This window comes from Lepidothrix coronata, unplaced genomic scaffold (genome assembly GCF_001604755.1).
Source record: "Lepidothrix coronata isolate B3197 unplaced genomic scaffold, Lepidothrix_coronata-1.0 Scaffold2, whole genome shotgun sequence".
Taxonomy (NCBI): domain Eukaryota; kingdom Metazoa; phylum Chordata; class Aves; order Passeriformes; family Pipridae; genus Lepidothrix; species Lepidothrix coronata.
Window position 1 is genome coordinate 1,262,678 of NW_016690182.1, and position 25,608 is coordinate 1,288,285.

Here is a 25,608-nt window from a genome sequence, read left to right on the forward strand (position 1 = left end):
TGTAATTGTGGTGTCCTGACCAGATTTTAATTCTTAGCAAAAAATCACCACGCATTCTATCTTCCTAATTCACTCACTCATTTGAAAATTAATGATTACATTTTCTTCCTAATACACCTCAATTTTTGTGTTGCATTTGACTGTTGCCAGGGTTCATTGGGGGGGTCTGTATGACTGCACTGAATTCACCCATGTATTTTTCTAATTAACTGAAAACACTTAAAGCTCTGAATCTTTAGAAGTGAGAAATGCTATTAATACATATGGTTCTCTGCAGTGGTGGAAAATATTTTGTGAAGGAGACCAACTACAAACAGCCAAGTCAAAAAATATGTCCTAAGGCTTATTATTAATGTATCAGCTAGCACAAAATACTGTACCTCCACTGACCTCAATGAAGCCATGGCGAATTTATACTGACAATACAGCTATGTAAGCTACATCTTCTTTTACCACTGTACAATGGAAAAATACATTCAAAAAGGATAGGATATTGCATTAACATAATATCTGAGGAGCATTCCAGATCACAGAATTAACTGAGAAGAATTCTATTAAAATGCTACTACAACTCTCACCTTTCATTTATTACAAGCTCTTTGAACCTTAAGTTTTTAATTTAATAACTTTTCTGATTCCATTGACACATTTAATGTTTTTATCTCTAGTTCAAAAACTGCCCAGTCCTAGGTTATTTACTTTCATAAATAACATTTTAGAACGTGTGGTGATTTTTTGCTTTTCTTGTTTGTTTGCTTTGGGAGGTTCATTTAGTGGGAGCTTTTGTTTGATTGTTTGGGGTGTTCTGGTGTGGTTTTTTTAACAAACTAATGCCCAGTTTTGCAGTGCAACAGGACCAAACCCTAAGTTTGTGTAAGAGTGAAAAATGTCTGTAAAACAATATTAATTTTAAAATAACACAGATTGGATTCACAGTATGGTAAAATTATAACACAGCTCATAATATGAAACAGGGCCAGGATTCCAGTAACACAACATGTGAGGACTTTTTGTCTGCTGGCTGGTATCACATCCTGAGATGATTTTTGTACAAGGTTTTTTAGCAGAGACTTCAATAGGGGTTTGATATATGGAACAATAGCAGGATATGGCCTCTAACTGGTAGGAACAATTGCTGTTCTCAGACATGTGCAAGTTAACTTTCATTAACTTATTGGATTTTGTGCACATTTTCTGGCCTAGATTCAGTGCTGCATCTAATTTCTCCTGGGGACAGCTGAGACAGGGAGTGTACTGAAGAACAGCAACTACTCTGTCTAAGCAGAATATACTAAGGAAAACTCACATGAGTCTCAAGAGCGTGATAGAACAGTTTGGGAATAATGTGAGAAAGTAATACAAGCAAACCCACTTTCGTCCCAGCTACACTCGCAAAGCCTTGTAGGCTGCAGGGCAAGGGAAGAGTTGCCTAGACTGGCTCCACAATGGGTGAAAACTCCTCAGACCAAAGGAATTTTCAGCATGTAAATCTTCCAGTTTTATGGCAGGCCCATCCAAAAAAAGCTCATTATGATGGAAAGATACAAAGACAGAATTTAACCTTTGCATTTTGGAATATGTAAGTATAGACTCTTTTCTAGAATAATAACTAACTCCACAGACATGCTGTTTACATAGCTCAAGTTTTGAAGTTGTTGAGGGTTGTTTTATAGAATTTTTTGTGGTATAACGTTCTCTTTAGTTCTAAGAAAGTGGAATATTATATATTTTGAAAAGAGGGCCTTCTGTTTCCTTTTCTTTCATTGCCTGGCTCTGATTTTTCTACAGTCTCAAGCATAAACTAATTCCCTTCCTGTTCAAGGCCCTTTATCTTTCCTCAACTGGTTTTCTTCACCTATTATTTAAAATTCAAACACTTCTGTTATTTCTGACAGTTTCCACAAAAATATGTGCAATGTAGCTTTAGGCTGCATCTTCTAATTTTTCAGAAGCACTGTTTAAACTGCCCAAGGCCATTAATTCACAATTTTGTGTAGCCACTCCAACAGGCCAACACAGACTTTTGTGCAGCCCTCTGATAAACCAGACTTGAGAACTGATTTGGCTGAAAAATAATTGAGGGAAAAGAGTGTTTTCCAACTTGATCTTCTGCCTCACATCTGCACAAACAGCTGCATGAACACAACAGAATGGGTGGGGCAGGAAGGAGAACAATTAGCTGAGGTAGAGCTGCTTAAACCAACATTACTAGTCCTGCAGAAATGCACGTGGAACCAGAGCCTAAATGTGCTATTTTAAGTACCCTTTTAAATCCCTCACCTGTCACAGTGCCTATTAAAAGAATTGGTACTAATAAGGCAAGGATTATATCACTCCCGCTTACCGATGGAGCCCAATTTTGGATCATAGTTTCCTTGTTCTGGTTGATTTGTCTTTTAACTAGATTGAAGGATACTGAGAACATAAATCATCTTTTGGGCCACTTGAGAACAATATGACTTCTACTACAGTCAGTGCAAATTTTACCTTGGATTCAAAAAGAATTGGATGATGTGTGTTAGGATATCATTTCCCCTAGATACTAGTCATTCTGATTTTCTTGTTTAAGAAGGGCAATCCTTCAGAGCAGGTTTGGGTCGCTGAGAAATATCTTTCTACAAATAACTCTGTTTTCCTTAGAATAATTTCTTTGACAGCTCTTTTCAAGAATAATGGTTGTGATTTTTAATTAAAACATTAATTTTAATCTCTTATTTGTAATAAGTGACAATACTGAAATCACTGGGGCTTTAGAACACGAGGTGAGCAATATTGCTAAACAGCTGGAGTCATAAAGGAGAGCTAGATCCCACCTAAATTAAACTGACCTAATTGCACTTCCATTCTGACTCTGCTTGTACTGCTAAAGAGTTTGGGTTTTGTACGGAATTCACTCAGTATATTTGACTGCATATGAGACAACCAAAAAGTCATCAACTAACAGGAGAGAATGTGCTGAAGTTAGCAAAGTATAGAAGTACTGTAGAAGTTCAGAAGAACTGAACATATTCAGGGTTCCTTGTAATAAGAAATGTAAACGTACTCAAGACTTAACTGATGCAAAGGGCCAATGAAACACATGTTGCAGTGAACTGAAACAATCTTATCCAAAGAATAAACACTCCTTCAAATATAAATGGAAATTTTTCATTGAGCTACAAAAAATGTTTTGTGAGTCTGCAGTTCTCTCCACTTCCAGATATTTGATAATACAATTGTGTGTTTCTGACTCCACTAATTTCCACAGTTGTGTTTGTATATTTATTGTTGTCTTTACATGGAGATTTGGTATGCTTGAATGTATGTACTGAGGTAAAATAGGAGCACAACTACAGGCAAATACAACAAAGAACATCTGCAGGAGTGGAAAAAGCAAGGTGTTTTTAGTAGATAAGCAACACGTAGTTTAGCCTTTCATTCAAGGACCATTACAATACAATATTTAATCAAAAAGTTATCCCTATGCATTATCAATAGTCTTGATATTGCATAAGGATATCAGTCCTAGCTCTGAGACTTACACTGAACCTTCCAAATATCTGTCCCTGTGGAGTGAACGATTTATATTTGTGTGTGTATCACAGGCTTTTGCAATTACTTAATATATTTATAAATATTAGTGTTAAATAATGTTGGATGTTAAAAAAATTAGAAAAATAATTCAATACCTGGAGAAACTGTTTTCCCAAAAGCAACAGAAGGTGTCACTGCTAACTGATTTTAAACAAATGAATCCCTAAGGAGAAAACACTGCCTTTGTTTTGAAAGAAACTTGCAAGTTGTTTGAGAGAGGAGAACGGGGTTCTCTTCTCAAGTATTCTCCAGCTCCAAACATAAACATTACATTTAAAAATGGAAAAGACTGATTCACACCATCTAATTCTTCTCCTTTCTGTTTGCTGTATTCCCTGCAGCTGTTTCACCTCAGGCTATGATTCACAGTCAAAGCAAGAGGAGTTTAGGCCAGTATTTGGACAGAAAGGCTCAAAGGGCTTTTTAACCCATTAGTATTAGCCCTCTAGTGATTGGGGATTTTCTCTTCAAATCCATAATTTAAGATCCAGCCAAAATTAAGATCATGAGGATATTGGATAAACCATTTCCAACAAGAAATGTAAAACTGAGTCTCTAAGTAGTCTGTGACTGAAAACTTTTTCTATACTGCATTCTAGCTTGGGTAACGGCTGCGTCTCTCTAAACTTGTGATATTATTTTAACTCGATGTGGCAGTCCTTGCCCCCTGTCTTCTTCGATACTGTAGTGTTGCTATTCTATGTTAAACAGCTGTTACATCCCATGCCAGAGATGGCTGCATAACACTGACGGGTGAGGTGTTATTTTCTAAATATACATACAGACAGATTTTGAAGTACTTTACAGCTCTTTGCAAGCCTCTCCATAAATTGAGATATATCTATATATGAGGCTAATGTAAAACAGTAATATAAAACACATTTCCCCTGCCACCCTTGTAGCTTGTTAAGCTTAATTTTAGATGTCTGGAGGACAGCAGGAACTCACATCTTTTTTTCCCTGGATTTCCTTTCCCTAGAGGTCTCTCCCGGGCTGCAGGCACCCAGGGCCATGGTCTCAGCGGGTCGGGGCTGCTGGCTCTGTAGCTGCGGGCCTGCACTCTGAGCTGCTATTTATTGGTTGTGAAGCAATTGCCAAAGCTGTAATTAAAAAAACATATATATCTATATAAAATATAATATATACATAAAGCCCGTGGCTTTTAGCCATCACGATTGCATGTTTAATAGGTGCATCCAAGCACTCTCTGCAGGCTCCCAGCCTGCCGGCTCCAACACAGCCCCCCCCTCCTTTTCCCCAGAGAAAGGCATCTCAGGTCACTTGAATTATTTAGCGGGGTGTTTTTAACCATCTCAAGGGCTTTGCTCCTGCCGTGCGGCGCCTGCAGAGCTCGGGTTTGTGGGTTTATTTTTTTTTTTATTTTTTTTTTTTAGCACGCGAGGTGGAGTTGCTCCACTTCCCTGGCAGAAGGAGGAGATAAAGCGCGGGGGGGGGGAAGGCGAGAGGGGCGGCTCGGCGTGTGGAGGGGAGGGGAAAGGCCGCCACACCTGCGGGCCGCGCTGCCCCCTCCACCCCGGCCCTGCCCGCCGGGGCCGCTCACCGGGTCGCTCTAACGCAGTTCTCTCTGTCTCTCCCCCCACCCTCCTCTCCCTCCCGCTCCTCATTCATCGCTCCCTCTCCCGCCCCCTCCCCGTGCAGGCGGAGCGGGCGCGGCAGGAGGCGGAGCGGGCCGCCGCACGTCCCCCGGCCGGCCGGCCGGCCCCCCCGCCATGGGTCGGAAGCGCTGCGTGGGGGGAGACGGCTCCAAGATGGCGGCGGGTTGCTGCGGGGTGAAGAAGCAGAAACTCTCCAGCTCCCCTCCCTCGGGCTCGGCCGGCCCGGGCGGCGGCGGCGGCGGCGGCGGCGGCTCCCACTGCGGCGGGGCGGCGGCGGCGGGGGGCGAGCCGGGGGCGCTGCCCCCGCCGGGGGGCCCCCGCCTGAACGGCCTCGGGGGGCTGGCGGGGGGCGCCGCCGGCTGCGCCCTGTCCCCGCCGCTGCCGCCCAGCTGCGGCGGGGGCCCCGCCGGCCTCTCCCCGCCGTCCGCCTCGCTGCTCGCCTCCCCCGGCTCCGGCGGGCCCGGCTGCAGGAAGATGGTGGTGTCGGCCGAGATGTGCTGCTTCTGCTTCGATGTGCTCTACTGTCACCTGTACGGATACCAGCCCCCGCGGAGCCCCCGCTTCACCAACGACCCATAGTGAGTATCGCCGCGACCGCCCGCGTGGGCGCCTCGTGCGCGCCCGTCCCGCCCGGCTCCCCCCGGCCGGGCGCCCTCCCCTCCCTCCCTCCCTCCCCGCCGGCTCCCGCCTCCCGCCCGGCACCTTCCCCGCTGCTGCCGCCCGGCCGCTGTCCTCGCCTGGCCCCGCGCCTGTCCCGCGGCCCGGCCCGCGGGCGCCCCCGCTCCCCGGAGCCGCGCTGCCCTCCCGCGCCCGGCTCGCCCCGGGGAGCTCCGCGCTGCCCGCCCGCTCCGTGACCCCTGCCCGGCCCCTCTCGGCCCGGCGCGCTGGTGGCATCTCCCACCCGTGATCCCTGACCCGGCAGCGCCCTGCTCCGAGCAGCCGCCTTTGTGCCGCGCTCCGGGCTCCGCGGCCACCTCCGGCCGCCGCGTCCCGCGGGCAGCGCCCGCTCCCCGCTCCCGGGCTCTGTTCAGTAGCGCCCGAGTCGCTCGCTCCCCGCCTATTTCACCCCTAGTCCTTACTGGGACCCCTTCACTAGTCAGCCTCTCACTGTCCATGTGTTCTGCATGAGTGCGGGCCTCTCCTTCACCAGTGCTGGATGGTGAGTACAGTGTAAGAGCCCTGTCGTGCGAATCCCGGATTTGTGAGCACTGGTGTACTTGTACATTCCCTGTGCCAGGCACTCGTAAAGGCTACTTTGGTCTCAGACCGTGCAGAGTCCTTGCTTTGTAGCGACTCCTGAAGATCACCCAATGTTAGACATCCGTGAGTCCCTGAGTAATCCACCACATCAAATTCCCGGAGTTTTGAGTAGATCACATAAACACCTGTTACTCCCATTCTCCCTCTGCCTCCCAGGCTTCCTTGCAAGAGTGTCCACCAAGGGCCTGTTTCATTCCCATCCCTGGCCACTCTTGTTCAGTGTTTGTGCCCCACTGCCTTCGGAGGTGACCCGCCAGGATGGCGGTGCCCGGCATGTCAGCACCTGCAGCCTGCCTGCGCCGGGGAGCCGGGCGTGCTGCTGCAGACAGAGTTCAGACACTTCAGGGAGTAACTTCTCTCTGACAGGAAGTTACTTCCTCTCAGCTGGGATGAGTTACTGAGTCGCTGCATGTTCCAAGTCCGTTTGAGTGCAAAGTTAACCTAAAGGGTTGTGGAAATTGAGTTTCCACTGTTTTACTTTGCTTTTAAATGGGATGGAGCTCATGTGGTGAGTTTCCATGCTCCAGCTGAGACTCAAGTGCATTGGTCCACCAAAGTGCATGTCACTTCTTTCCTCTTATGTATAGCATGACTACTGAGTCTGTGAGAACCTGTGCTTTATCAGTACTTTATGAATACAATGTTTTGTGTATATCCTAGACCCTTGTGCACCCTCACCAATGCAAATGGTTATCATGTAGTCTGTGTTTCATTAATGAGATGTAGTGTATGCTTCTTGGTGTTTAAAAATGTGATGTATTAATGATCTTATTTGTAGTCCTTGCTGTTCTAACACCCAGGATCTATACATCTCTTGCATACTTTCAGCTGCTGTCATGACAACCCAGCTCTGTGGATTCCTACTTAACCTGCCACCCCAGCAAGTCTTCCCTATATGCTCTTCATAACTCCCATGTGATTTCATCAGAGTACCAATAATGAAAGGAGGGCAGGGAGACTCCACTGTGAGTTTCTTTACCCAGGTCTTTTGCAAATCCATGTCTGTCCTTTTGTAGATACCAACTGTTTAGGAACTGCTGCTCTGAGTAGCCATTTTGCTGTGCATTGTCCTGTGTCTGTTCTCCATCCCAGACCACTATAGGTTGCAACATCAGCTTTGTGCTGTTTCACTCTTTTGTTGCTGTAAGAGAGTTGAATTCTGTCTGTGTCTCTCTGTAACAATATTACCTTGATGTTATGTTGTTTATTTGTATTGCAGAATGTTTAGTTGAACAGATTAGTGCTACTGTCTCTGTTTTATTAGTGGAGGAAACTGAGGCAGGGGTGAAGATCTCAACACAGAAATGTTTTCCATTAAGCACTTTTTTTCTTCTTAGTAAGCAACAGATCACTTTTTTCCTCCGACTTCTTACTTTAACAAGAACACAATAGCAAATCAAGTAAAATTGTTTGAATTTTTCTGAAATTCATATGTGTGCTTCAGTGTTCTTAAGATTTAGTTACTAGACTTGGTGAAAAGTTGCTGCATCAATGGACTTCTGAAAATGGCACTGCCATTTAAAATTAGTAATGTCATTTTTTCTTATTCCCATGCCTGTGCCAGCATGCACGGTTGATCTGATGATAATTTTATATTTTTCCCTGGTTACTTTTCAGAGTTTGGTTCTCTCTAGATCGTTGCATGGCTTCACAAACACTTGTGCCCGCACAAGTGTGAGGTGGGAATAAGCAGACAGATGGCAGAACTGCTGCTTTCAGCAGCCTTGTGAGCTGATTATGTTTGTGCAGTTGGGGAAGCAACTTTGAAAAAGTTGTTCAGTATTGCATGTAAAATTCTAGGTCGGTGAATAAATTGCTCTTGCTAAGTGTTCAGAGGCAGCATGATTTCTAGCATTCATAAGATTTGCAGGCAGTCTTATCGATAACTGGGTAGCTCACAAAGATAGGATGTTGACTTTGAAGCTGAGCTTCATCCTGTACAGCAAAAAAAAAACCTGAATGAAAACTGGCATTTTTTAGTGAATGTATATTGTAGCTTTCTGCCTGGAATGCTTTTAAAAGGAAGTTTTGCCCATAGACTGAAACATCTGTTCTAAGAGTAGTAGTCTAAAATAAGGGTTTGTATGTGAATTTTAGAATTTCTTTTTTAATTACATTAATTACAGGGAGGATGAAAGACCTATGAGCAGGTATCTTGACACAGACATGACTCATGTTCCTTGTAGGTCTTTGAACAATGAAACTGGGCACGATCAAAGAAAAGCAGGTGGCTGAATCACTTGGACAAGGGGTTCTGGCGTGTTGTCTTTAGAACAAAACCCGCTTGTGACACCTCCAGATTTTTCTAACTTTTTGATGCCAAGATGAGGACAGCGTCAGGGCAGGAAATCCAAGGCAGTTATTAGGAACAAGTGGAGATGCCTGTTTTGAGAGAGTGCAGGTTTTGGACTTCAGACAGCCCATACATGGATGAAGTAGTTGGCATTTTCCTATCCCTGCAGTTCCTAAAGCACAGAGAATGGGGTGTTGGTCGCGGGTATTGCGAGGGAGCTGTTGGGTTGGAGAGGGTGACTCATGGAGTCAAAAGAAGATAGCTGGAAGATACTGAATCTCTCCAGCAGTTTTCTGATGAGAGTAGGCTCAGCAAGTCCTTCCAGCCATGGGGTTTCTCTCCTCTTATAGACTCCATTGATCTGCTGACATTTTGTTCTGTCACTCTTTAATTGAAGAACTTTCTCCTGCCTGTAATTTAACTTCACTTTGAGTTGCTCTCTAAGGCACCCTTTCCCTTCTTCATGGGGTATGTTCTGAAGGGCATATGCTTTGCTTCTACCAGTGTGATGGCTCTCAAACTACATGTGCCAAAGGGATGAAGAATTATCCTGGAAGTGTGGACACTGATAGAAAATTTGAAAATTGCTGATCCAGACAAAGTGTCATTTAGATACTGTTTTTGAAACTCCGTTTAATGAGTAAAGTTACTGAACACTGCAGTTGTTCAGGAGCAGATTTTCTAGAAGTATCCACAGAAATTAATTGTAAGAGGAAGAGTTGTAAAAACATTTTAACCCACTCATTTAGGGAGAAGGAAAACTGAGGAGCCTAATTTTCCTATGTTTCTTACCTTTCTGACAAGTAACTTGCATGTATTTATTTGCTTTCTTATTTGGTCTTGTGCAATACACCCTGTGCCACCATGATCAGTGGAAACAATATCATGTCCTGCCTTCCACTGTGGAGGTGGAAAAGGACTGCCCCCAGTGTGAAGGGGCTCACTATTGTTTTTCTTTTAGTAGGAAAGTGTTTGAGTGGAAGTGCAAAAAAGTTGTGACAAGATGGGAAGGGTAAGTGTGTGAAGAGGAGTTCAGTTGAAGCTGTGCTGTGGGGAATGAGGAGGACTTTTTTCTTAAAGAATCTCACATCTCTGCTCACTGTAAAGATTTCCCTTGGCACACAGAAATCACCTATCTGAGTTTTTGATCCTGCACAGTGTTCTGCCTCAAGTGCTTCAGCTTGCCTGCTTTAGTGTCAACATCTCTGTGGGGAAGACATTGTCTGGCAATCCAGCAGGCTCTTTTGCCAGTTGTTTGCTTTTTATAGTCCCTTGCTGAAGGTTGCCTGCTAGTGAACAGGATTGATTTAGTGGTGACCACCTGTACTTGATGCAATTTGAAGTTTGTTCTGCTCCTGTCATCTGGTACTTGGCAGCCAAGAACAAGAGTTTGCAGCTGGAATAGCTAATGTGGCCTGTGCCCTGCTCCCCATCTGGCTGAGCAGCTCTTGGGAAAGATGTTTACCACTAGTGCCTTACATCAAATGCCTGGATGATGGCTTGCTCATATCCCTCTAGTCTGGCAGGGGGATGTGCCAGAGGCATGAGGTGGTGTCTGTAGCTGGCCTGCATTCCTGTGGTGGATCTGGTGCTCCAGGGAAGCTGACAGCCCTGTGCACGTGTGGAAGTGTTGCTGGCTACCACGTTCCTTGTCACAGGAATAATCTGCATGGCTTGACCATTTTCTGTGATTGAAGGCCTCTGGATTAAAATATTTTCTAGGTGACAGCCAGTTTTCTTAAAGACTTAGCTTGGAAATTTACCTATTCCTTTCTTTCTTGATGACTTGTAGTATTTTGCAGCAACTGTTTGTTTGGCTACAGGACAGAGATACAGATATGCTGCCATGATCATGTCCCTGACCTTTGTATTTAATCGTGTTTTCAGGTCTGAGATCTGTTAATTTACATAATCTGGAACGATATGGGGTAGCAGTTCTACACTAGCTTAATATTTTGTTATTTGAGTTTGGAAACATTTCAATTCAATGCAGTTTAAAAATACAGTTAGCTAGTCTTGTGCCTGTTAGTTTTGACACTTTCAAAGGAAGTTGTGATTCTGCTCAAAGTGAGTGTAACTTGACCCTGTAGTAGAGAAATGGTTCTAGGATTTGTTACTAACCACCCAATTTTTTTCGTTACTTACTGTGTCTTGATAATATGTTGGTAATAGTGGTAGCGAATTGCTGGTAGTTTAGACAGAAATAGCTTAAAATCTTCCTGTACAGCCCAAAGCTGATTTTTTTTTCCACAGTATTAGTTGTCTGTTGCTTTCATTTAAGCATTGAAGAAAGATTAGGCTTCTCTGTAGATGTGTACATCTGCTTACACGTACGTGTAAATAAAAATGTTATGGCTTGGAGTTGATAGGATTTCATGCTTTTCTCAATTTCTTGTTTCTTGGCTGCTGCCCGACTTCCTGTTTTAGTCTCTACAATTTACTGTAATGTTTAAAGTTGGAACCTTTTGCTTGACTCCTTGCTTGCTTTACTGTATGTTTCTTTACAAGCATTTTTGTGAAACTTTGCCTGGAAGCTTACCAAAGTATGAATTTCGTATCGTCTTTAAAAACCCAACAATGTTCTCAACTTCCTCTGCAGTTCCTACTCAAAATTGAGCTGTACCTATTGACATTACTAGTCTTGATGCCAGAAGTTTGAAATTTTGTTGTTTCTCTGCAGGAGTTGGTTGTGTGGCGGTGGAGACTTACACTGTTGTGTGCAATAATTTGTATTTATTGTCACACTTGAACATTACACAACAGCTATAATGATTGCTTGGTCATGGCTAAAGATCAACACCAGTCGCAAAACAAAAAACAGAGCAAGGAAACACACAGACAGGGAAGTGTTCTTTCATGTCTCTGTGTCTGACTTTATTCTGGATTTCATGTGTACATTATGTACATTTGTATAAGCTTTAGTATTTTCTTCTGGCTTAACAGGGTCTTTACTGTTGAATGTTAAATGTTGGAATATGAAGTGGTGTTTTTTTCAGAGTGGCATTCTGTGGTAGGCGCTTTTAAAATACAGTGCAGTAGAAAATGTGTATTTTGGCTGGGGTTGGCAGTGCTCAGCAGGGAATTCCCAGCATATTTGAAAGCAGGACTGGTGAATGTATCTTGGTGCAGCAGAGAGGGAAAAGGGATAAAGTTGCATAGCTTCAGAAAGAACTTGCCTTTGCCAGTACGTTCATCTTCTGATATGATTGCTGAATGGAGAAAGTAATGCCGTGTTAAACTCCAAATTAGGTTAACTGTAATTTCAGGGCTTTTTCCTTAATAAGCTTATTTTAGTTGTCTGTTCTTATGTCTAAATGAGGTAGTTTCTGTTAGTCCAGGAGATTGCATTACTAACAGTCTTAAGGATGGACGCTGGTTTTGTTTGTTCAGCTAAAAGCAGTCACCACAAAGTTATAATAAATGCTCTGATTCTCTGCAGTACTGGTTCTGCGGAAGGTAATTGTTCTCATACCCCTTGTAGGGTGAGAAGGAGTCAGTAACTGCCTCTCCCTGTGCCATCAGTCTGGTCATTCATTTTTATTGCTGCCTTTGGTTTAATTACATTCGTCTAGTTTGTCATATTTCCTTTTACTCTATCTTGTACTTTATCTTCCCAATAAAGATTTCCATGCAAATTTTGGCATTGTTTTTGACTTTAACCTGTCTGCCTGTGAGAAAAATGTTTTGTGTCTAGATTTGGCTTACTTCACATGTGCACTAACTTTAATATTCATTGCTAGAAATTGTTGAGGGGTTAATGATTTAAGAATGCCAATATTTTGAGTTGCTCAAAGAGTGTGCAGTTCTGCCTCCTCTTTAGCTGTGAGTTGAAGGATGTTGTCTCTTAGGACACCTTTATAATTGTAATGGTATCTAGAATTGAATACTAAACTGAGAAATTTAATGTTGGCACGTTTTGTTGTTGACAGTTAAGAGGTAACCAGGAAACAAGTTTGGAACCCTGCTAACTCAGTTTGCTTAGTTTACAGAGCTAGACTGTGACCACTCAATGAATGAAATACATTTATCTAGTCCAAAGTTTTTGGTTCTCCAAGACTCCTGCAATAATTAGTGGAACAAGCTCAGTATGTCAATCTGTCTGTTTTTACATTAAGTACTTGTTTACAGTTAACTGCGGGTTTTCCATAGCATCAAATTATTGTCTTCAGAAGAAGTGTTAGTTGTTTGAGCCATATACTGGTGGATTATGTGGCAAGAGTTTCCATGGAAGGCAGGAAATATGCAAATTATTTAAAAATAATAGTACACTAATCAGAGTTTGGCCAATACAGAAACTGTTGCTAGGCTGGAGGCCAAAACAAGTCCAGTCAGGCCCTGACCCTCATTAGCAAAGCATTGTGAAAATACTTGACCTTTTTTTGATGTTTATGCTCCTATGGAGTGGGGTATTATATTGGTATGCAGTTTAGCATTGCAGAGTTTACATTTAAATAACAGGATGGGGCAGCTCTACTGCAGTTAATCAACACAGTCTCAAAAACATGTCCTTGATAACAAAGCATGTTGGGGAGTGCAATAGCCCTCAAATGGAATGTGGCTTTTAAGTTAGTCCAGTGCTGCATTTCCTTACTGTTTGATAGTGCTGTGGTATATGCTGACTGACCAAAAGCTGTGGTGTTTATCAGTCCAGCATCGTAAACAACAGTCGGCATCTTTCCTGGGCTACTTTTATAACCTTTTAAAAAGCCCTTTGTTTTCCTAACCAGGGTGTTGGCAAAAGGGATCAATGTAAAGGCTCCATTACTTAAGTAGCATACCTCCCTGCTTCATTGGCCAGAAACATGTCTTTAGTGAGATTTTTTTTTTTTTTTTTTTTTTTTGCATTTGTCACGTCTTCAGAACTGCTGTCCCCTAACAGATTGTGTCTAGGCCTTACAGGATATGCCTTACGTTTTTACAGTCTGACTGGGCTTTGATAGCTTCCTGGAAGGCAGTGCTTGTTGTGAGTACGTGGATATTGCTTTGCCACACTGAGTATTGCAGCCAGGGTTGTTAAAGTGCTAATTTCAGGCGAATGACATCTTACGGAATGCAGAACAGCTCCGCGGAGTTGTGGCAAGGTCACTGGGACAGCAGCCACACAGAGATCTGTACGTCTTCCCAGAGCACTTGTCTTTCTGTCTTATAAAAGTTCTCACGATCCTTAATGGTATATAAAATGTAATTTTTTACCTTTCTTTCCTTTAGCTTGAACTCTGTGGCATTTTTGGCAAGGTTGGGCCTTGCCAAAAGGGGCTGTAGTAATTGTAGTAGATGAGCCACAGGCATAAAACACTTCCCTTGTTTTCCATGTGGCACTTAGTACAGAGATAGGAATTGTGTGGGTGAAGCTCGAGAGTTCATGAGTTTCAGGTGTATTAAGGAAAAGCAAAGTGATCCTCCACTGATGGACAGCAGTGTGGGCCAAGTAAGTAAATCTGGTTGCTTCCAGCTCCTTTTTCCAGGAGACCGAAAGACTATAAGGATTGACTGCCACACCCAGTTTTTCTTACTCAGTGAGTACAAGGATAAGTTTAGCTGCCAATGAATGGCAAGTTTGCAAGGCAGTTCTTTTCTGTATAAATAAACACGCTAAAAGATTGACTTTTGGGGAAGATGGTGTGCTAGATAGACATCCCTTGTAAGCTTTATAAGGAGGAAAAAATATTTTTGTAGTCCTCAGTACTTTGACCGTCACATTAAACAGGCAATGAAAGTGTTGCACCAACCTTCTCTAAGTAGTGTTTCTGCAGAGAGAGTGCTGGAGGCAGAGCAAGTGGTTGAAAAACCCACAGAGAAGGTATAGTGAAGGAAGAAGCCCTCTTCAAAGAGTGCTGCAGTGCCTGAAGGGAGGTGAGTAGTTGCAAATGAACTATCTCTTAAGCATGAGGGGAACAAAGCTTCAGCAAGGCACTGGCCCAGAAGAAAAACTGCAGACCAAGCAGTAGAAGGCAAGTTCTTTCTGTGCAGTGTTGTACAAGCACTTACCCAAACTCTGAAGAAGCAAATGAACATCCAAATGGAAATGTAATATTAAAACCAATCCCTATTAAGATTCTGATAGAATGTGAAGTTGTAGTAATTAGACTCACTCTTCCTTAAGAAATAAGGAGCAGGGTTCTGGTTCTGGTTCAGTTCAACTAAAATTGATGAGGTAGAGAAGAGGCACATGGCAGAAATCAAAAATTTTATGTGGGATAAGACAATATCACCATAATATCAGAATTCCTGTAAAATACTGGGGCTAAACATGCAAGGAAGAAAGATTGGTGCTGTTCATTTGGAAGGAATGCTGGATAAAACCAAGCATTAAAAATGAAGTGTTACAAAGAAACATAAATAGAAGAGAAATTACCTTTTCCTTAATTCACAGGAAAAAGATTGAAGTGGAACAAGTATTCCTGTGTACCCTTAAAATTGCAGTCTCTTTTTACAGCAGGGGTGAATTATTGCAGTTTGCTGTGCTTGGACAGCTTGGGCTTTTAACATAGAAATCTAAGCCACTGCAAAAAGTAGCTCCAAGCAGTATCTCTTTTTGGGAGAATATGAAATCTGTCCTTAGGGTTATTTGGTGCTGGCAGCTTTTTTTGGTGGTTTTTATTTTCCTTTTTTCCTTTTGGACGATTTCGAGAATGTTAAGTTTCTTTATATATGTAATGTTGATGGCTTGGAATAACCTACTCAAAGACTACCTACTACCCTATGCCATTCTGCTAATTTAAATATGTTTTCTTCTTTTTTAAGTGTATCAAGATGTCAGCAGCAGATGAGTCTTACTTGTCCTGAGCTGAAGGTATTTACACTAGACAAGGTAGATGAAGATAGAGGAAGGTAATGAGCACTCTGCTGCTACAATGAGAGATTCTTACTTTCTCTGACTGGTAGTCCTCTAATTGTGTGGATCACAGACATACATCAAAAAATTAGGCAACATAAGCATAATATGCTTTCTTGATTGTTGTTTTATGTAGAATGTTTAATGGAAATTGCTTTAGAGGAGAAAACTAGGGCAGTTCAGAGTGGTCTCTGACATCTTGGCACTAAATTTTAGGGTTTTGGAGATGCCAGAAATTTCTTGGAAGAGGCCATTGCAGAGAGATCAGCAGTGTTCAGATGGTTCGACAGATAAGGCCTCTATGTTTGATTGGAGTAGTCAAAAAAGAAAGAGACAATCTTACATAAAAAACTTGAATGGCTGTTGGACTTCTGAGTGTTTCTGGGGTTTTGCAGGTTCTGTCCAACTTCTCTGTATGCAAGTTATTAGAGGAGTCAAGTGGGACTTGAAGGATGAATCACTGCAGTGAGGTTTGGAAGACTTTTGTTTTGTTCCTGACCATGTGATTATGGTGGACAAGCATGGATGAGATCCTCAATCTCTGTACCTTATGTTCTTACTGAAAAAAAATAAGGCACCTCAACCTCCTTTTCTTTGTCAAGTTAGTAGTGAGAGAAATTGGCTCTTGTTGCGATTGTTCTTTCCCTTGACTGGATTACCCTGCCAGGAAGCTCTCCAGACTCAGCTCAGGATATTTTTGCCTAAATTGGCAACTGGGAGGCATACACTTCCCTTTTTTTTATTTTTTTTTCCTCCTTTTTTTAAACCAATCCATTATATCTGAAATGAATCACAGTTGTATTCACATAAGCTTGAATCCTTTAAAGGCTATTGTTGCTTCTCAGTTAAGTCACAGAATTTTCAATGATTTTTTTTTTTTCCAGAATAGGTTTTTTTTCAGTTTGGGTTCTCATAGTCACGGTATCCTCCTTCATATTTTTAGGCTACTGTTCAGTGAATCCTTTCTTTCAGAATGGTTTAGACAGTTTTAAGTTTGCTAGTGCAAGTTGAAGACAAGACCTTACAAAAATCTCATTGCATAAGTGTTTCTGCTCTAGAAGATGTTTCTCGTAAGTGTTTCTGTTTGAGTCACACGAACACCATTTTTTTTATGGACACTTTAGAACTGAGAGGGGGTTATGGTTACATATTCCCTGCCCTGCTACAGAACTGTGGTTCTGTAGAGAGACGAGGTCTCTTGATTTACCAAGTGTTGGAAGTGGAGATGACCAGAAAGAGAAGGTAGGGTGGCAAGAAAGGTACAAGCAATGATGATATGATGATACTTCCCTAAGTATTTTTCTAGTCTTCCGGAAATTGCAGTTTGGATGTCTGGAGCCAGAAGTGGTGTCTTTTACCAGTAACGCTCCCCAACACCCCACCCACTCCACAGCAGTGGGTAGATTATAATGAAATTTTAGTGAGGCAAAGTTGGAAAGAAGATCCAACTATCCAATCATTCCTACTATGCAGGAATGATTGAAATACTTCAGGGGCTATGCTGTTAGAACTGAGACAGCAATCAATATTTTATAGAGCAATTTCATGTACTTCAGGAGTAAATAAAAACTGATTCTGTAAGTTAGGAGTTTTTGTTTCTCTCCTTAATGGTTTCCTGGTATTACCAGTTGACTGTCAGTTATTACTTAGCCTTCATTATGCTATAGATATGTAAAGGGCAAGTGGCTATTTTAAAGAGTAATTCTCAGTAAGAACAGAAAAGTATTAAATACAATTTTACAAGAGAGTGGCTGAGAGCTTACTTGTAAAATTTTATGGTTCTGCTGCTCTCGGGAGAAAGACATTTTGTGTTTGTAGAGCAGGGCAGCCAGAGTGCTTGGAAGTGTGAGATCAGCTTGCAAAGGAAGATGAGAAGAGCTGGGCTGCTTTAGAGGATCAGAACAATAGCTGAGAGGGACACTGATGCTTTTCTTTCATAAGAAAGATTATTATTGGAGAATAGTCACGACAGATGAAGTTTATTATCTCTAAGGACTGTTAGATGAACTCTCTGTAGGTAGTTTCTGGTAGAAAGTTATTTACTTTTTACCAGATTACTTGTTGCAGTGTGAGTTCGGAGATGCCCACGTTGGTGCTGTCTGACCTGGTTAGGTCTTGCAGGATTGCTAACTTAGTAAGTGTGGGGGGTTCTCTAATTAATTGTTTTGCTTTGACAGAGAAACTTTTACCATTCTTTCCACTCTTTTTGGTTTGAGTAAGATTTATGACTTTCTTGAGGTGGAGATGAATAGAGGCAAACGCTGGTCAATAACGGAGCTGTGTGGAGGTAATGAATTTGGAGAATGTTGTGTGTATAAATAACATTTCACTGGATTGGAACCGAACCATAACTCAGTAACTATTCATGTCGAACAGGGATATTGCTTTTCTGAACACACTATCTTTGCTGTTAATAAGAAACGTTGCCAAAATAAAACTCAAGGAAATGGTGATTCAAATGGCAAACAAAGTATTTGTTAAGCAGTAATTTTTTTTGAAGTAGTGATACGGGAGGCTTTACTACTTGACTTCAGCCAACTAATAAAATGGATTTTTTTTATACACAGCAATTCATGACAGCAAAGGGAAGGAGCAGTTTAGGAGCACAGTTCCTATGAAAGGGAGTAACAGGGTGTCTCAGAGAGTTGGGGTTTCTGTGCTTACCTTGAAATGTCGGAAGACTTCAAATTGATAGGTTTTGAAATTGTGGTACGTGAACAACTTTTAAAGCAAACCTGAGTTTTGCTGAGTTGTTTGTGTCGTTTTGTTTCAGTTTTTTTAAACAAAAACAGCAAACCAGCAAAGTGATATAGTAGGTGATCCTTGCTTCTGCAGCTGGTAATATGGTTATTGTTTATCAGTGTTTTTATATGGTGGTCCCTTCTGTTCCCCCTCATCTCAGTTGAGGTTTCTCCCATCAGGTGAAGGATGACCACTGCTACCTGTGTTTTGGGCTTGGATGCAGTTGAGGGAGTGGCAGCTTAAAGGAGGTAAAACTGGAGATGATGGTCAAAGGGAAGAGTTTGACCTCTCACCATGAGGTGGAACATGCCAGCACCTCATGTGTGGTCTGGCACAGAGCTGAGTGCTGTTGATGGGGTGGATGCTGTGCCAGTGGCTCTACCTGAGCAAGGTCAAGTGTGTAAATCCATCCTTTAGTTTTCAGTAAAGTTTGCTGATCACAGTGTAGACCGACCTGTCCCAGTTTACTGAAAGAAAAATGGGTGCCAACCTCCAGCTGTCAGATCTGGTAAACAGAAGTTGCAGCTTCGAGTCTGGTCGGGGAGTGAGACAGCAGTTGAATTCTTCTGCCTTGGAAGGGGCGAAAATAGGAGACCTGGCACCTTGAAGTGTTGCAGTGAGAAATCCAAAAAGGAACAACTTGGACCTCTCGGTTGTTTTCAAGGGATTTACAGCCTTTTTGGTAGTCCTTTAAAAGCCATGTGCCATTATGTGTGTTGATTTTAAAAATATGTAGGAGTGGGAAGGTTGAATCTTTTGGAATAAAGATGCATCTTCATTGGTTTGACCTTTAGAAAGTTCATTGATTAACTAATGTACAGATCTAATAGCAATAAAATAATATTCCTCTTTAGGTCAGTGATTTATGTCAGTTATGGTTATGTGGGATCTGCTCATAGACGGTGAGCTGTTGGAGTTTTTGGGGTAGTATATCAAATAAGTATCTTGAACAAAACCAGCACATTTATACTGTATATTTTTGTGACATAGTTGTAGGATACAGTATTTTCAGAGAACTCCTGGTACTACTTTGGAAAGGCTATATATATAATTTTGCTGGTGTGCAATGCAGTTGTAATTTTGCGTTAGCTTCAGAAATGGGTAGTTTTCAAGGTTAATTGGAAGACGTAGTTAGCTTTTTGCTTTCATAGAATGATATCTAGTGAAGAAAAAACGAAACAAAGCATGAACACCTAGATTTTAATGCATCAAAATTAAAATTCACCCTGGTTATTTTCCAGAGTTTCCAGTCTGAGATGGTTTTTGAAATTCAGTTTTGACATTTGAAGGGATCTTATTGAAGGTGTTCTATACATAGTTATGAAACTGTTTGGGTCTCATGTGGCGTTTGAGAGAATATTTAGTTTTAGAAAGAAATGTTTAAGCTTTGTTTGGAAACATTGTAGTCGATTTGCTTGAGATTAATTCTAGGCCTTCCAGCATTTTGTTATGCTTTAGTATTGTTAGTGTTGAATAGCTGACTATCTTATGCAGCATATTTGTGTCCTGCAAGCCACTTGAATGACATTAGAGAACTGGAGTGCAGTTTCACAACCTGACTTCACTCACATACCAAACCTATTGCAGGCATAATGAATGCTGTGACTGTACTCTGCTTGTTTGGGGAAGTAATGTGAGTTAAATGCAACTTTTGGATGAGACTGCATGTCCATGGCAAACAAAACATCCTCGTATATGTGCCCCACACCCTCACTTGTACTACTTGCATTGATCAGTGTATGCTGGCGGTGCTGTTTCTGCTTGATAAGTCAGCAGCAGATACTCTGCTGCTTTTTGTTAGGTTATTTTTTTTGCTGAGTTTTAAGACTTTTTTTGCTGAGTCTTTTAGCACGCTAAATGCCAGAGCTGGCTTAAGAGATTGGATCTTCCCATGTGGTCTGGGGAGAGATGGGACCCTTGCAACCAGTCATTATTAATGACAGTAGAGAGAAATACTTGAGCTTCAACCTGATTTTTTTTTTTCGCCTGCCAGACTCACCTCAGTGACTTTTTTCAGCTTTTAGCACCATCAGCAGGTAGATCAGTGCCTACAAGTACATCCAGAAGCTATGGAAGAAAAAGTAATCACATAATGACAGACTTTCTTTCGTGAATCTGCTGTTAGCAGCATTGCCAATTGTTTGCCCTACATCCAATTCCCCAGTCATCAGAACAAAGCTTACAGGCTGCTATATAAGGCTAAACAGGGTTATGGGATTTTTTTTTTCCCCTCGTTGAGTTCATCTGGGTGCATCACAGTGCTTTTAAGCACGTAGTTGCAAACATTGCAACGTACAACAAACCTTTGCATTGTGATTTTGAGGTGGTGAAGGAGCCTGCAATATGTAGCAGAAGCATGTGCAGGTTGTCACAGAAAGTCTTGAGCCTCTTTTGGGTGGCTGAAGATTACATTTACAAATTTTTTTTCCTGAATAATCCTGAGTGATCACTTCCACAAGATTATATGGTGTTCAGCCCAGATATCCAATGGGTCCAACAGCTCAGTCCCCAAATTCAGAGGGATTTGTAAGTTGGCACCAGCATGAGGGAGGGGAAGTGTTGTGGTCTTGGTAGGATTTTCTCTCACAGAAGGTGTGCATGCTCTTTGCAACAGACTGGTTATCTGTGTACAGCAGTCAGATCCACTGCCACTTTGCAGGGATGGAAATTGCATTTGGTTTTCTGTAGTACCAGTCCCTTTAGGGTCTTTAATGTGCCCTGGAGTTACACTGGCAACCTGTTGCCCAGCAGTTCTTCAGTGTCAGGTTTGGAGCTGTCCTGTGCAGGTCTGTGCTGGCCCAGGTGAACCATGTCTGACTTGTCCATTCAGCCTCATGATTCCTCTGTACTTAGTTCAAGTTGACTTTGTCCCTCTGACCTGTATACCATAAAGATAAGGTGTGAGTGTCTCCCCAGTTGTTTCACCAGTAAAGACTGGCAACAGTGTTCCACTGAGCTTCTCTGCATTGGTGCTGTGTCCCTTTTTCATCTTGGTCTGGTTTTTCTAGTTGGTTTCCTGCTTTTGATGTAGTTGAATAACTTTGCAAGGTGCTACCCAAACATATTAAGTTCTTTATTTACTGTTTACTTTTGACCTACCATCTGTTTTATAATCTCTTCTGTTCTCATTAGGCAAGCTTTCTGTTTTTAAAAGCTGATCTCTCAGATTTGCTCCCTAACTTCCCTATTCAGTCATGCAGGATGTAGGCTTTTGTTGCTGGGGCTGATGTGTCCCTTGGACTGCTTTTGTTTTCTTTTCTAACTGTGATGATATTTTACCTGATCTTTTAATACAGTCTTGTCTGCTTTTGTTGCTTCCTCCGCCCTCCACTCCCCTGCCCTTCTTAGGATTGTGTATGTTTAGGTTGGTTTGTTGTTTGGGTTGTTTTTGAGAGGAAATAGGTTTGGGAAGAATACTTTTTTTTTTTTTTTTTACACTGTGCCCTTAAAATTAATTATCCATGTGCTGAATAATTTTATGTCCCACTGTATTCAGCTGCGATGTTGAAATATAATTGCATTGCAGACACTTATAAAGCAGCTTTCCTATCAGTGTCCTTTAGCCAGGTCCTGTGTACCACTCAAAACCAAACCAAAAATGGCATCTTTTCAAGTAGATCCTAGCACTAATTTTCAAGGCAGAAGTCATTACTTGGGAAAAAAAAATAAATCTCTGTATGCCATTCTGATGAGTCACAGGGTTCACGTTATATCAGGAGATTTCAGTTGCCCATTGTTACTACCTTTCTTAAACTTTATAACCTCCCTAAACTGGTAGTGCAGTTGATGCATCTTTTTTACTTCATTGTGTGACTTCTACCGGAAGTTCATTGGGCTTCTCTTCTCCTGTAATGCTTTATGGCATTAAATATTTGTATATCTTTTGCACACAGTGCCATTCCCCAGCTGCCTGTTGTTTGTCATTCCCACTGGAATTGCTGACTAAGCTGGTAAGCTCTCAACATTACAGTGTATTGATTTGTCCTCCTTCTACCAGGTCTTGGAGATGCTTGTTACTTCCAGGGTGTCAGGTGAGGCCAAGCGTTTGGCTTCCCATGTGTTACTTCTGAAATTCCCAGCAGTAGTGTAGAGAAACGTTTGTTAGTTCCAAAACTCTTACTAGTCATGCCAGTCTGTCTGACTCTGGCATGACTTATGTGCATGCCTAATAAGTTCTTCCTGTTCCCATCATGCCTAAATCCTTTCCCTCTGTATCACTGACTTCCCATCTCAGCCTCCCTCTCAGGCCTCGCATGTGGATCTGGCAGCACTTGAGAAAGTAAAGCCGTGGAAATCCTGAATGTAACTCTTCTGTCCATCGACCTCACCTTACTCACTAGAGAATCCATCCTGTGATTCCATATGCTACTGTTACTAGTGTCAGTTCAGTGGACTGCTGTGTTGTTTGGTTGGGTTTTGGTTTTGTTTTGGTTTTTGATTCTTTTGTTTTTGTGGTTTTGGGTTTTTTTTTGCTGAATCACCAAGTAGTCAGTGGAGAAGCCCTGAGAGGTTGCTGCCTCTGCATCTGCTGGGCATTGTGCCAGCTGATTGTCAGATGTCACAAATACAGTGAGCTGCGTGTCTGGTGAAGTCATCCGATAACCCCACCTGCTTCTTCCCACTCTTAGTTCTGTCTCCTGCAAGGAGGATTCCTGGTTTGACAGGATGCAGAGGGTGGATTATTTCAAAGAGATTAGCTCTGACCCAACTTATGTCCACGTGGAAGCTAGAGATGGCAAAAGACATGATGAAGCATAGGAGAAAAAACAAGCAGACTACATGAGAGCGCCTTTTTCAGTGGCATTGCTAATTATTGAGTATAAAACTGCAGTGAGGTTCATAGGAAGCAATGGAGTTTTTGAAAGTTTTTAGATTTGTTTCTTCATAATGAAGGCATAACCCTAAACTTGGCAGTCTTCAAATAGAAAAAGTGCATTTTTTGGAAGCGAAATTACTGTATTGCAGACAACAGCTGTGTGTCTGTGTGAACTTGTGTTTGGTAAGAGACCATGAAAGAGCTGGTATTGCCAGTGAGGATCCACTTAGCCCTCTATGTTGTCTCCCAGGGATGGCCAATGGCAGATGTTATTGGAAGAATATAACAGGGAAAGCCTGTGAAGATGCTTCTTTCACTTCCTATGCTACAGCTAGTGTCTTTGTGTTTATGGGTTGTCTAAGTGTATGGCTGGTGACAGCATGTAGTAACCTGTGTACTTGCTCTGAAAATGATGCTTTGTTATCTTGATGTCTGAGAGTAACTGAGGCACAGCTGCTGTGTTCTGAAAATGAGGCCTCAACCAGATACACTGGCTCTGTGTTACTGCATCCCTGTGTCACTGGCTGCAGTGTGTTCCTCTCCCAAAGGGATCAGTGACCAGTCATCTGCCCTGTCACCAACACACTCCTTTGGTCCCCAAGTGTGTTCTTGTTCAAGGTTAGCCTGGTTATGTTTACCTCAGGAGCAGTTTTGTTCTGTCTTGTGCTTTGCCTAATCTGCTAAAGCAGCAATGTGTCTGAAAGCTCCTCTGCTTTTTCCAGCAGTATAGACTGTTCTAATGAAAGTAATGACCTTTCTTTAATACTCTTACTGCTGTTCCTTGTTGTTTAAGCAGCACTGCGTGTTGTTTCTTCTTGTGAGGGCAGATATAAGCAGTGATCATCCTTACCCTTTTTCACTGCTGCACCTTTTACCTCTTCGCTTTTTGAGCTGATGTCCCTGTGTGTGCTCCTGCACAGTGACACAGAGCAGAGAATCAAACTTGGTCTACATTAAACTGGCAAAAAGGAGAGAGATACTTTTCACCAGATCCGTTCCCCAGTCACACGTCTGTTGAAGAACAAGAGAGGAGGCTGTCAGGGGATGGGAGGTTGGGTGAGGCTGTTTTTATTTAATCAGGAACTCTGAACTTCACTGTTACTCAACCCTCAATGCAGTCATTTGTTATTTAAGGGGTGGGAGGACAAAGAGAGATCATTGAATTCATTTGAAGGTATGATATCCCTGTGTTCTATACCTGTGCTGACTGACAGATGTCTGTCTTACAAGCATCCAGAATGAATAGCAGACATTACTTTCAAACCTTTGAGAACTCTGTGATTTTGAAGCATTTTTGTCCATCTTAAAAGTGCTGTCTTATGTCTTTCCTGTATCAAAAATATAAATTCCATTTGACTCTAATTCCAGCACTGTATTTAGTCTGTCTTTGAACCCTTGTCTCACTGGTTAAATTACATGTCTAAGTTCTATACAAATAGTGCAGTCTAGAGTGCATTGATTTAATAGTAATTCTGGTGATCCAAAAGATTAATTTATTCCAGCTGTTGAGTTAGTGAAGTCTGAATTAGAGGGTAAATTCAGATTCTGCTGAGCCTTGTTTTATGGCTCCTCTTGCAACATTATCATGAGCTTCTTAACCACTTCCAAAATAATTGAATGTTTACTAGATTTTCAAAGTTAAGCATTTTTAAAATTCTAAAAATTTGAAAATATACTCTAATGTATCTTGTTGAATGATTTCTAGTGTTTCAAGTCTCTTGCAAGCTACTGTTATGCAGTGGACCTTTAGAATATGTAGTTTAAAATGAGAAGAAGCAATGATTGTTAAAGGAATGATTTTGAATGTTTGGATGAATTGCAGTCTCTCCTGTCAGTGGACAGCTTGGCATATAAGTTTTGTAACATATTACTACTATTAAAAAATCCCATGTAGTTCCAGGTTTTTTCCTTAGGTTTCTTTAAATATTTCTCATTCCTTTGAACTAAGTTCCACTTAAGCAGAGAACTCCTGTGTGTTAATTTCTCACAGGCTTGGCAAATTATAAGTTATTGGCATAAAATTTTTGTTCATCTGTTTATGCTGTGCCCTTAGGTGCTTATGTCTCAGCATGCACTGTGCATTTGGCAACTAACAGAAAGCATTTTAAAGGTCCAAATGGATGCCTTTATGACTGTATGCCTAGTGTCTTGTAGTATAAAGTGTCTGAACTTAATTAACAGAGTTATTTTCCAGAACAAATTGCATACATTGCATTGCCTGCTTCTACTCGTTGATCTAATATTTTGAAAGAACGTGTCTCACAGTTAACTGAAATTCATTAAAAAATAAGTTATGATTCGTCTGTACCAGGAGAGTCTCAGTTATAGCTCTAATAAAATTTGGTGTGACCTTTTGATAACTGCAACTCATGGCTTTTACTGATGGCTTGACTTACTGCTTTAGGTAATATTGCAGCAGAACAAAAAAAAAAAAAAGTTTATAAAAATCCAGCATCCCCGTTGCTAATGGTCA

The 25,608-nt window shown here is 41.8% G+C and overlaps 1 protein-coding gene across 2 annotated transcripts in view; it reads left to right on the top strand.

Annotated features, from left to right (window-relative positions):
• Nucleotides 1-5,303: 5,303 nt before the first annotated feature.
• Nucleotides 5,304-25,608, top strand: part of AMMECR1 (Alport syndrome, mental retardation, midface hypoplasia and elliptocytosis chromosomal region gene 1) — a 69,959-nt gene continuing 49,654 nt past the window's right edge. For both annotated transcript variants that reach the window (XM_017815796.1, XM_017815805.1), the window contains exon 1: nucleotides 5,304-5,767. In XM_017815796.1, the coding sequence (XP_017671285.1) occupies nucleotides 5,304-5,767 (464 nt within the window). The remainder of the gene's footprint in view (nucleotides 5,768-25,608) is intronic.